This window comes from Sorghum bicolor, chromosome 3 (assembly GCF_000003195.3).
Source record: "Sorghum bicolor cultivar BTx623 chromosome 3, Sorghum_bicolor_NCBIv3, whole genome shotgun sequence".
Taxonomy (NCBI): domain Eukaryota; kingdom Viridiplantae; phylum Streptophyta; class Magnoliopsida; order Poales; family Poaceae; genus Sorghum; species Sorghum bicolor.
Window position 1 is genome coordinate 6,241,709 of NC_012872.2, and position 13,900 is coordinate 6,255,608.

At 43.6% G+C, this 13,900-nt stretch overlaps 1 protein-coding gene across 1 annotated transcript; it reads left to right on the plus strand.

Moving 5' to 3' along the window:
* Positions 441-2,629, plus strand: LOC110433267. Its single transcript, XM_021455021.1, has 6 exons — positions 441-741; positions 912-1,232; positions 1,310-1,453; positions 1,569-1,658; positions 1,775-1,815; positions 2,322-2,629. The coding sequence occupies exons 1-6, from the start codon at positions 455-457 to the stop codon at positions 2,381-2,383; spliced, it is 945 nt and encodes a 314-aa protein (XP_021310696.1). The 5' UTR covers positions 441-454; the 3' UTR covers positions 2,384-2,629.

Genomic DNA, 13,900 nt, shown 5'->3' on the forward strand with positions numbered 1-13,900 from the left:
GCGTCATGGACAAGCTCGACGCTGGCCGGAACCCCGACATCGACGCCTTCTTCCAGCGCCTCTACCCCTCCCTCCAATCCCACCCCGACGGCCACCGCCTCCGCAGGATCCTACTCTCCATGCGCTCCGACCGAGCCAGGTGAGAGTTTAATTAATCTCACGGATCATCTCCCTCTTTCTTATATCTATAATTATATATTCTCCACCACCTAGCTAGTAGCCGTACTGCAAATCACTTTATCATTTTCCCTACTTTTTTATGCGTGGACTAGATCGAGCTGCACTCCTCAATTTGCTTCTAGTAGTTACCTGCAACAACAACTATTTTTTTTTAAAAAGAGGTTGATTTTTGAGCAATGCAATGCAATGTGTAATATATTACATAGGAGTATCAAATATTGATTGATTGCGTGATTTCCATACTTGCAGGGCATCCAGGCTCTATTACCGCTGCATGCCCATGGCACTAAAGGTCATATTGAACATGGCTGCCAAGTTTCCTGAGCTCAAAGCCAAGGCACAGTTACCACGCTGCACTTGTGATCCTGCCTACATCTTGTCACTTGGTCCTACTCCTACTCCTAGGTATACATCTTCATTTTCATACATGAAGCAGCTTCAAAGTAGAGGAAGCAGACGTCGCCGGCAACCGGGAGGGATGTCTTCCCCCGTGGTTCTGCTTCACCTCCGCCGGTTGGATCGCTTCCTCAAGCACCAGGGCCTCCACAGCACCGCCCACACGTACGACCGCTTGCCCATCCGTCCGCTCCCTCGTGCTTGATTTCATCTTTTGTGTTGTCAGCTCGCTGCGATTGTTGCATTTCCATTGGCGTCGATCGAGCTGAGCTGAGCCGTAGATTGGAACTGGGGAATTGATTCCTAAATGTTTCTAGATGGATGGATTTTTTCAGGCTTGAGAGGGAGTCCATGGTGTACTTGGACGCCGCGCATCTGCAAAAGCTGGTGAAGGGTGGGCAGTGGGAAGCCGCCGGAACCTACGTGGAAGGATTCTCACCCCTCTGGGAGGGGGAGGGCACTGCCCAGAAATACACATCCTTCATGCACAACATGGAGCACCACGCCATGCTTGCTTACCTCGCCTGCCGCGGCGAGGAAGGTGGCCGCGCCGCTAGCTCGCTTTACTGCCACAATGATGATGCCTTCCGCAAAAAGTTCCCCGAGGTTGCGGAGCTCCACGACCTGTATCGCTCCATGGCCTCTGCACAAGCCAGGTAAATCAACCAAGCACGAGCTCGAACGAAAACGATTTTCCAGGTTTCTTATGAATTGTGATGGCTTTGATTTGCAGGGCATCCGTGAACTGGGAGGACATAAAGCTCAAAACCTTGGAGGAACTGCAGGAGTTGCTTCATCTTCATCCTGACGTCAAATGCAGCTTGCGAATGCGAGAGCTGCAGTGCACACCCACTGCATCAGAAATAACCCCACTTGGGTACCCCTCTCAGTGTCCTTTCAACTTCTTAGCCCTTGCCCTGTTTAGCAAGAGGCGTCTCTCTTAGAGCGCTGTCCAGTCTTGCCCTTAACACGAATGTCTTCCACATTGCCAGTTTGCGGGGGTCTTGGAGGCGTCGAAGGAAGAGAGTGGAGCGCAAACCAGCATGTGAACTCGCACGTTTCCTTCTACAGAAGAAGAAGAGGTAGCACATAGCCACATACAAATAGATCTGCCAACATATATTATCAGAATTTTTAACATTGACATTTTTCACCATCATTATGGCTCTGTGTAAATGTTCCTTTCTGTTATATGCAGGCTTCCCTCCAGTCAGCAGACAAATCAGCCCGGTGACTCAGGTCAGCATTCAGTCCCTAGCTTCATATGCTTTTAGTAGATACTTATGCGAAGAAAAAGGACATGCTGGGTACCATACTAGATGTTTTCTTTTTGAATCTTCTTTAGACTCTGATGATCAATTTTAGCGTTGTTTACTCACTTTTCGCGGCTATTATGTGGTGTAATTTTTTTTTGAATCTTGTGGTCCATATTTAAATTGGAACCTTGTAGGACCATACTTCATCTTCTTATGCTTACTTTCTTTTATCTCATTATTATTCATGGATTCTTGATTTCGATACATGTAATCTAAGCCCCTGCTATCCTTGTCTTGTCATATGCATACATAATACACAATATTTCTTCTACTTTAGAAGTATCAATCATTGTAACTGTAACACTGTGTTTCAAGCACTCCAATTTTGGAGCCTAAAAAAAAACAAAATGTCCGAAACAAGTTACCACACGCTTGTGCCTATGCTGAACCTTACCCATTGCATGTAATTTATGTGGTTGTCTTTGTCAGGTACGAAGCATTCAAGACCTTTTGATGCTTGTTTTCCCGAAGATTTTCAGCAAGCTTTTTGATTCACAAAAGGGTATCAAAGAGGCTACGGACAACCAGAGAGTTCGCTGAAGTAAGCCCTATGTGATGCCTGCATGTGTAACTTTGAAAACCTGAATGAATAGGGATACAAGATGCATCCGTCTTGTATCTGTAGTTCTATCTATGGTTTCTATACTTAATATTTGTATTGGTGGAAAACCTGTTCTTTTCTTAATCGATCAGTGTGTTCATCGTAGAATTATACAAGAGTTCTAATTTGGACTTGCAAGTAGGCACCACCATTTGTAGCCTTTGACTTACCGTGTGTTTGGTTGGAGAGCGGGGCGAGCCGGGTCGGAGCGAACCCATTCCTGTGGCTGTTTGGTTGGAGGATGGGAGGGTTGGGTTGGCTCCAGGGTGGAATATTCCTCTCAGATGCGGGTTGGACTCGTCCGTTAAAATCTGGCGGACGGAGCCGCTCCAGCCGGGTTGGCTCCCACCAAACACTAAATTCCTTCAACCAAACACTGAACGGAGCCGCTCTGTCCCTAATTCTTCAACCAAACACTAAAATGGGTTGGCTCCGTCCCCAAAATCAGAAGTGCAACCAAACACTGGACGGGTTGGCTCCGTCCCCAAAAACTGAGTTGGATCCAACCCAACCCACCCAACCCCCAACCAAACACACGGTTAGTGAATTGGACGAGCCTTTTCAAGATCCTACGAGCCCAAGGCTTCCCCAGCAAGTGGTGTGACTGTATATACAATCTCCTCGTCACATCAAGGTCTACCGTACTCCTAAACAGAGTGCCTGAGCCTTAGGTCACCTGCAACGTAAATGTACATGTTACACATGGTACTCTTAAAACGTAAACATAGTAGCAACTCCTAATCCATCCCAAGGCTAAGTTTTAGTCTTTGCTTAGGACAAGCCAAGGTTAAATTTGGGGATCTTGATGATAAAAATGACACGATTTTATACCTTGAAAAGACCGTCAGCATGCCTTGAAATAAATGAAAATGAGAATACCATGAACATATTTTATATAAATAATAAAGTTTGACATGTACATGGTATATTTCTTTACATGAAGTAAAAAGGAGCAAAGGCGGGGCCAACCCCTAGGGTCGACCAATCCCCCAAGTGGGCCCCACTACCCTCCATTCTTGGTGAAGCCTTGAAACACACTCATAAGCGATTTCACCCTTAGATTTAGTCCGTGTTTTCTCTAGACAGCTCAGACACACTTCACATGAATTGAACGGCCCACAACTCGATCACGTATTGAAGATCTCCAAGTGGCACCACCAAACACATACCCACATAAGAAGGAAGGGCCAAGGCCCCCACCATGGGAGGGGCCCCACCAGTCATAGGAGGGAAGGTCGACTCCCCATGTTTCTTGTTTAGCTTTCTCCGCTACCTTGCTCTTGGTCAATATGCAAACAAGCACAAGTGTGTTGGATCACCACCATTAATCTTATGATGGTTTGATCCAAAGGATGAGGTGAAGATTACTTACATTCATGGGCCCACACCATCACTATAAATATGGGGTACCCCTCACTTACAAGACATGAACACCACTCTAAGGAGTAGAGAAGATACACCCCCTCACTTACAAGACATGAACACCACTCTAAGGGGTAGAGAAGATACACTACTACCTTAGTCTTAGTAGGATGGTCTAGTGTGGGAGTTAGTCACCTCTATCGATAGATTAACACCAGATATGCATGCATGCGTCGATTGACAATGTAGACACAATTTCGTTTAAAGGAAAAGATAGTGCAGACACATGTAAATCTAATGTACGATGAAACAACATCAACATGCAAAAATGACCAAGAAAATAACTAATGGATCATGTAGTGACAATAAAATTAGTGATTGTAATTAGCCATGACCCGTTTCACTGAACAAATGTTCCAACTAATTATGAAGACCAACATATTTAAGTCATAGACATAAGTCTAAGTTTCATAAATTAAAATTGAAACACAATCCACGGTAAGCTAAAATATGACACTAGCATTGTCTATTGGAGAATATGCCAAGGTGATACTTGTTTCAAAATAAAATCTAATCCTTAAGTGAGACTTGTTTTAATTTTAGAACAAAAGTCAATCCATGACAAAACTCGTTTCAGTAGAAAAGTCAATCCATGGTTATGAAATCCAAAAAAACAAACCCTAACTAGCAATCGTTCGATCCATATAATCCTGTAGTAGTAATCAGGTGTCCGCAATGCATTTTAAAGCAAATATGATATCATGATGCGATGTGATTCTCGAGCACAACGAGGCAATAAATCTATGATTTCATGGCACGATTGACCATCGAGAAGTACGTGAGGCAAACATGAAATAGAAAATACAGAAATGCATATACGTAGTTAGCGAGTTTGGCATCGCCGAGGACCGTGTGATCACGACGGAAGGGGAGGCGCACTTGCCTCTACCACCTGCACCCATCCTAAACACTGCCGCCACTCACCATCCAAAACACCACTACCTTTTATGAGGAGTGGTAAATGAAAGAGAAATCATAATGAAGGGAATTGCGGTTTTGGAGGAGAAGCGAGAGAGCACAGCAACAGAAGAGCTCCAGAGGTGTTCCAAGCGCTCCAATTTCGAGGTTTTGCTACCTACAATAGAAAAGACCAACTCATGCTGTGCATGCATGTGAGATCTGAACTGGATCTGGAATCCTTTTCCCACACCTCTCTTTCAGGGTCACTTCTTACAAGCTGTGTAAAACAGCCTCGGCCACATCATTAGTTAGTACTGCTAAATACGTAGATTGGTTACATATGCTATAGATCTAGGGCCACATGTGAGCGTAGTTATTACGAATACATCTCACATGTGATAACAAGATGTCTAGGTTTTGTGCACCTGACGTTACCACATGCTCAGAATTTTTTTAAATTTTTATCATAGCCTCCACATGTGATAATATGATACCTCGTCAAGTTTCGTGATTTTCGGACTTCGTTTACATTTTATATAATTAAAAAATACTTTTCCCGCAACTTGGTCGACATGTTTCGAGGTGTAAACGTTCGATATTTCATATGGCTTTCTGGATAAGGCCTGGAAATGCACTAAAGATCATGAATATCAGGATTACAATAATTAAATAATATTATTTAATACACCTGCAGTTCAAATTTGAATTTTGTCGAAAAATTCAACAAAATAAAAAAAACCAAGAAATATAGCAAAATTATTCCAAAATAAACCAAACTTTGATATGTAGTTCAAAATAGTGTATGTGTGCCACACAAAAAAAATTAGCTCAAAAAAACAAAAAAATAAAAATTCTTTGTCAAGGGCCTACATGAGACCCTCGGCAAAGACACACGTTGCCGAGGGCTGGGCCGTGGGCCCTCAGCAAAGGGCGGCCCGCGGCAAAGCTTTGCCGAGAGCTTAACGCCGGGCCCTCAGCAAAGCCTAACGGCCAGAGCCGCCGTTACCCTCAGCCCACGTCGCCGAGAGCCCAAGCTTTGCCGAGGGCCCGACCCTCGGTGAAGGGGCCTTTGTCGAGGGTTAATCTTTGCCGAGGGCCCGAAATCCGGCCCTCGGCAAAGACTTTTGCCCTCGTCACCGTTCATGTTTCCAATAGTGAATATTGTTCAATCATAAATTAACTAGACTGAAAAAATTCGTCTCACAAATTATAGATAAATTGTGTAATTGATTATTTTTTATCTATATTTAATGATTCATACATATACCGCAAGATTCGATGTAATGGAGAATCTGGAATTCGATGTAACGGAGAGTCTAGGAGGTAAAAGTTCTAGTCGGTTTACAATATAGAGTCCTAGTAGGAAGGCTAACACTGCTACTAGGATTACATAGAAGGAATATATTGGATCGCAGCATTCTCTGTCTTCACTCATTTATTTCTTCATCAGTTTTTTTTACGAGGTTCTTCGTCGTCAGGTTGTGGTTGTCTTGCCGACTCTGTTGCTGCTTCTCTAGGTCTCGTCACGTCCTCATCTGCTGCTTCTCACCATCAGCGCGGATAACAAGCTCCTGTTTTATACCAGCCATATGCAGAACCAGGCGGCCCTGCAGTTACGTGGTGTGCAAGAGGATTTGATCCAAACACACACGTGTGTTCTAGCAGCGGGGCGCTGCCGTCAGCAAGGCATATATATCAACCTGATAAAACACTGATGATCGATTGGCTCCAAACAACAAGCAACTCGACATCACGCACGTCTCCTCGACACAAATGCATGCACACACACTGCAAAATTTATTTATTCACCGCTACAAATAACATGACGAAAATTAACATAGATAGACGACAAACAACACATTCAGCGAACTGAAGGCTCCTATCTGAATGATGACACCGACGTACGTGGACAACGACGATCTATGCAACTGAAGATCAACGACATAGACATGCATGACGATCACAACTGAAGATCATCCCCAATGTGAGCAGCAGGGGCGATCGATCAAGGAGCTGCCGCATGCAAACTTTTACCAGAGCAGTGAAACGACGACCACCATGAGGCCACCGACAGCGACGGCGGCAGCGGCAGAGTAGACGAGCTTCCTCCCCGTGGCACGGCGGCTGCCTGCCGTGGGGGTCGTTGGCCACTCAATGCAAACGGCGGCCATAATGACGCCTGCCACCCCGGCGAAGAATGCGACCGAGAGCGCGAGGAGGTACACGTTCTTGAGGACGCCCGCCGGCAGTGGCTCGCGCACGGCCAGGGTGATGGCAACGGAGGCGGTGAACAGGCCGAGCACCCATAGCGCAGTCACGATGACCTTGGACGCGGCGCCGGCGCCCTCTGGCTCCGGCGCCTGCAGTTGCCGCTGCAGAGCAAGATGAGCGGGCGTCGCCATCTTCGATCGTTCTCAACAACTCTCGCCTTAGTGTCGTTGTTTTGGGATTTGGAACTTGGAATAATGATGGAACTCGATCAGCTCGCAATTGGAGAGGGAGGGTGATGACAAGAGAGAAGGGACTGATTTTCGACCTAGTTTCCTAGCTTGGAGAATGAGAGATTCGACAGCCAGTCTCGATCATGCGTGTATATATACTATAGGCCGGCCGGCCGGATAAAGCGTGTGTCATGTGTGGCTTGCGGGGAGTCAGGGAGACAGCGACATGCCGTCGTCGTTGTCAGCTTGCATCGTGTGGGCCGGGTGATAACTGATCACTAAAACGCGGGCCGGACGTGGAGGCTGACGGCCTGACACTGACGGGTGCCGGATGCCTGGCCAAGCGGCCTTGTTTAGATCCGTAAAAATTTTGGATTTCGCTACGGTAGCATTTTCGTTTGTTTATGATAATTATTATCTAATCATAAACTAATTAGGGTCAAAAGATTTGTTTCGCGATTTACGATCAAACTGTGTGATTAGTTTTTGTTTTCGTCTATATTTAATGCTTCATGCATGTGCCGCAAGATTCGATGTGACAGAGAATCTTGAAAACTTTTTGGATTTTGGGATGAACTATAAATGAAGAGATCAGGCACAAATGATTTGATTTGTAGTTTTGTCGTGTCACATGTTGATGACTTTGTGAAGTATTGATTAGTGAACCATTGCGGGCGGGTAGCGAGAAAGCATTATCTATGTAAAATCTTTGTCTCAAACCATCCCAGCAAGAGGATGCGCGTTAGCGCAACGGCTTTTGCGCTAGTTGCTCAATCCGTTGCTTGTTTGGACCGAATTCATGGATTTTTTAATAGCAAATACTAAAAAGAAAATTACCTTATTTGCTGGCAAGCGGTAAGGTAAGGCAAGGCCAGTAGGGGACGTAGGCGCCCATGGTTGGACGAGGTCCCAAACTCCCAACTGGCGCCGCTCTGTATCCGTGCACCCGTGTTGCTCGCCGTGTGGCTCTCGATGGCTGTATATAAAAGGAAATAAGAAGTGGAAAAGGGAAGGGAAAGGAGACAAAAACGCTACGTACGTACAGGTAACAGTACCGTACATCTACAAATATCTTTATAGAATATAGTGGATAGATGCGTTTCGGGATAGCAGCGCGTCCTGACCTCACTGGTGGCTCTGCAGGCCAACGGAGGATGATTGGCTAGGAATAACAGACCTTGAATGCTTCAGCAGATTGCTTCGGCTTCGATGATTTGCCTGGGACAATAGGGAAACGATCATGGAAATTAAAGACCTACAAATTCCAGTTGACAGTGAAGATATGCAGCTTTTCAATGCAGCCACTAAAGTGGAGCTCCGTAATGAGCGCAAGGCAGTGTTTTGGACGCTGAGATGGCTATAAGGGAAGGCACCGGTTGTACTCTACCCAGCCCTATACAAGCATAGTAAAAGAAAAAAACTGATCAGTGCTGAATGCGATGAAACTAAATAGGTGGATCAGAGATATCGATTACAATATGGCCAAACAATTAATTGCTGAAGTCATAAGCCTATGGGAAAGTGTCCATGATGTTGTGTTATCAGAAACATCAGGAGGACTGTATAATCTGGATGCACACCAGGGACAGGCAATATTCAGCGAGGTCAGCATATAACTTGCAGATGGAAGGATCCACCAGATGCACAACGGCTAAACTAACATGGAAAACAAAGGCACCTCCAAAATGTAAATTTTTCATATGGCTGCTAATGCAGGGTAGAATCTAGACAGCGGTGCGGGTGCAGGTGCGAGGTTGGATAAATGAGTATTTCTGTCAACCGTGCATAAGGAATTTAGAAACTACAACTCATCTCTTCATAGAATGTTGCGTGGTATAGAGCATTTGGGAAAGGGTGGCTCACTGGATCCAAGTATCAAACCTAGCACCGGACAACTGGGCTCATATAGATAGCTTGCAAGAGTGTCTCCTAAATATGTTTGATGGACAACTGACGACCATTAGGGAAGACAGTAAATCTCTACTCATACTGGTCATTTGGGAGATATGGCGGGAAAGGAACAATAGAGTTTTTAGGAGGATCTCCAGGTCTATGCAGCAGATCCTCAGCAACATACAAGATGAGGCTGGGACTTGGGCTTACGCCGGGAACAAAAGCCTGCAACTATTGTTGGCCGCAAGAACGCAGGACAATGTTTTTGGCCAACAGGTTACACGTAGTACAGTTGCTGCAATTCCTAGTATGTAGTCTGCCTGTAAGGGCACTCACAATGCAGACTCTATCATGGAGTCTAAAGTTATTTATTACCTCGAATAATGTAAACTTAGAGTCTAAATAAGACTTGGAGTCTTATTTTTTCTACCTCTTTTTTCAATAAATATGGTGCCACATCAGCAAAATACCATAAATAATATGAAATTAATTGTCTTGGACTCCATGATAGAGTCTTGCATTGGGAGTGCCCTAACATTACCCGGGGTGGCGAGTGGTTCAATTCTGAACACTGAACAAAAAGGCTGGCTGGGGCGGGCGCAACTTGTGCCACTGCAAGCCCCATAATGTAATCATGTTGTATTTCAATTTCGTTCTTATTAATGAAAGTAGGTAACGGATTTTTCAAAAACAAAGAATAGCAGTGTCATGTTCATTTCAGACACGAGGTTGGACAAAGAGTTTAGGAGGTGTAACATGAGATGTTACATAAAACAAATTACTAATCAATCCATCACCGTTACATAGTTACTGTAGCATATAGCTATAAGTAATCACTTGTGATTGCAAAGGCTGGAATATTTCATTCCTTTATCTAAAAAAACATTTACTGTAGCACTATATTTGTCAAATCATAGACTAATTAGGCTTAAAAAATTCGTCATGCAAAACTGTCTCAGTCTATGTATTTAATTTCGTAATTAGTCTATATTTAATACTCCATGCATATGTCCAAATATCCTATGGGACAACAACTAAAGTTTAGGAGATGCATGCAGCTGCTGTTTCTTTGTTGGACTTGGATCGGAACAGCACACATGCATGCATGATTTGTTGTGACAAAACTGTTTCACTGAAAGTTTGGTGCTACTTCAGGAAACGAACAGTGAAAGAACAGTGTTACTTCAGTAGTACCCTTTAGCGAACGAACAATATTTTATCTTACAATCAATTAGCATAAACATTAACATAAGCTAAATTTCAGTGAAACGCATGAAATAATTAGAGAAATACGCATAAAGCAACTAGTACGCCCTAAACTCAACTAAACATTATTCAACTAGCACTTCCGTTTGTATTTAGCAATTATTGTCCAACCATTGACTAACTAGGATTAAAAGATTCGTCTCGCAAATTACAGAAAAACTGTGCAATTATTTATTTTTATCTATATTTAATACTATATATAGGTACCGCAAGATTCGAGGCGATGGAGAATTTTAAAAAGTTTTTGGATTTTGGGGAACTAAATTAACAAGACCTAAGCTGATGGATAAAAGAAATCAATTAATGTTTAGTTCTAAATTTTTTTGCAAAATGGACACTATAGCATTTTTGTTTGTATTTGACAAATATTGTCTAATCATGGACTAATTAGGCTCAAAAAATTCGTCTCGCAAATTACAGAAAAGCTGTGCAATTAGTTATTTTTTTAATATATACTTATTAATGTTTTATGTATGTGCCGTAAAATTCGATGTCATGAAAAATCTGATAATTTTTATAAAATTTGTGAGAAACTAAACATGACCTAACTGCAAGCAACACGAGTGCTCAGGGCTTTACAAGTCTATTAATGGCATGTTTGTTTCGCTGCTACACTACGGCTCACGGACACCAAACACTGTAGCAATACCACCGTCTGGCGTTGGGTCTTGCAGTTTTGGGCTTCTGGTTGGGCTCACTTGATTGACATGACATTGATTCAGTCCGGCCCAAATACTCTCGTATATACTACCTCCGTCCAAGAATCTTAGAGACTAAAGAATCTCAAATTTAATCAAATTTATTTAATAAAATAATAATATTTATAATATCAACTAAATATCATTAATTTTTTTATTAATTATATTTTTATAGTGTAACTATTTTATATTATGATTCTTTGTAATTTTTACTATAATTTTGGTCAAACTTAATATTTTGATTCTCTAAAATTTTTAGAATATCTAGAGTATATTGGATCGCAGCATTCTGTCTTCAGTCATTTATTCATCAGTTTTTTTTCCCTCCGAGGCTCTTCGTCAGGTTGTGGTTGTCTTGCCGACTCTGCTGTGCTGCTTCTCACCTCACCAGTCACCATCAACGCGGCTAACAAGCAAGCACCTGTGTTTTTATAGCAGCTATATGCATAATCAGGCCCCTGCAGTTACGTTACGTGGTGTGCAGGAGGATTTGATCCAAACACACGTGTGTTGTAGCAGCAGGCCCCGTCAACCAATAGATTTGAGCATATATATATATCAACGACCTGATAAAACCAACTGATCGATTGACCAAATTAACAACAAGCAACTCGACATCACGTCTCCTCGATCGAGACAAATGCATGCACACTGCAAATTTTATTTATTTACCTAAATACTAACACGACGACGACAACATATATAGGCGACAAATATAATCGAACTCATTCAGTAGACTGAAGTCTCCGATCTGAATGACGACACCGATCTACGTGGACAACGACGATCTAGCTCGTGGCCGGAGCTAAGGCGACAAGAGCAAGACCATATAGCGCTGCGACCTTACTAATAGATAGTATATAGGATAGCACACATGACATGACTAGCTATAGCTAATAAACGAACAGCAGTAGCTTTAGTTCTCCAGACAGGGAACAGCAGATGCTCTTTACATACTCAACGACGATGCATGCAGCTGAAGATCGACGACATAGACATGACGATCACAAGGATGCTCATGCCGGCCGGCCCCCAATGTGAGCAGCAGCAGCTAGTAGGGCGATCGTCATCGAGCTGCACTGCATGCAAACTTACCAGAGCAGCAGCGAAACTGAAACCACCACGAGGCCGCCGACAGCGACGAAGGCGGCGGAGTAGACGCCGAGCTTCCTCCCCGTGCCATTGCCACGGCGGCCGGCGGCCGTCGTTGGCCACCCAATGCAAACGGCGGCCATGACGCCTGCCACTCCGGCGAAGAATGCGACCGAGAGGGCGAGGAGGTACGCGTTCTTGTGGACGCCCGGCGCCACCGGCGGCAGTGGCTCGCGCATGGCGAGGGTGATGGCAATGGAGGCGGTGAACAGGCCGAGCACCCATAGCGCAGTCACGACCTTGTACGCGGCGCCGGCCTCCGGCGCCTGCAGAGCAAGATCAGCCGGCGTCGCCATCTTCAGTTGAACTCGCCTTAGCGTCGTCGCCGTTTTGGGATAATTTGAAACTGGGAGTGTGATGATGGAACTCAGCTGGCAATTGAAGAGGGAGAGGGAGGAGTTGAGAAGAGAGAAGAGGGACTGATTTTCGATTCAGTTTCCTCGGAGGATGAGAGATTGGACGGCCAGGCTCATGCGTATATATATATATAGCCGGTGCCCGATCCTATCTGATCCGGTCGTCAAAAAAGCAAGAAACCATCTAAGCGTATATGTTCCTGTAGCATCTCGTATGTGTACTCCAAACATAAGGCTCCTCACACAAAAAAAAAAAATACCAACAAAACTAATGCAACAAGGATAGGAAATTGGGCTGGTGGAGTTTATGGTTTACCCAATGTGCAAAGTAGAATTGTGATATATTCATATATAGCTTACTATATATCGGTCTGTTCATACATCCAAATGAGATATTATTGTATAAAAGAGACAACATGCATATGCATGCGCACCATCAGTCTTTTCTTCTCAATAGATGATCTGATTGTTCGTCATGGTCTAAGAAAACTGGCACGGCTAAAGTCATGGATTAGGTGTGGGAAGGTGCGGATCGGACAAGATTGCAAGAAATGGTTTAGAACTTTGCTGTTGTAACGTAGTAGTGTATAATATAATTGCTTTTCCGGAAGAATATAGATATGATACAACAAGATCAAATGGTCAAAAAGGTCATGGCAACTTGCGTTGGCATCCTTGCACCTGTCGTCAAATATACAGCATAAATCAACATCATATATGAGTCCTAAAAAATATAGAGCTTACAGAAAAGGGGCAAATATATGCATGATATGAACTATGAACTTATGAAGTGATCAACAAGTGAGAACAAATAAATAAGGTAGCACCTTATGTCGCAATCATCGCAACTTCAGGCGGTGGTTTCACATTTTCGTATACAAGAAATTAACTTATATATGACGGTTTGATTCTGTCATGGACAAGCGAAAATCTGTCACGGTTAACTATGTGTGACGGTCCATAGTAACGTCATCTATTCCTCGTCATACATTTTTTGGACCAAAATAGAACGTCATAGGTTGGTTTTTTGGATCGTCATGAACGAACCAGAGGGCAACTATAGGAAGAGACTATGGTGATGAACTGAACCGTGATGGTTTTGCTGCCATGTCAACACACATAAACTGGAACAAAGCTCACAATTGAGAAATACTGCTCACCATTTTCATTGAAACTATCAACATTTGTACTTATACAATATTTCACACGAAATACTAAGGCAATAACCAAGCTACAGTCAAATACCTACAAAACTAAGATGTTGGCTTATACAGCAACA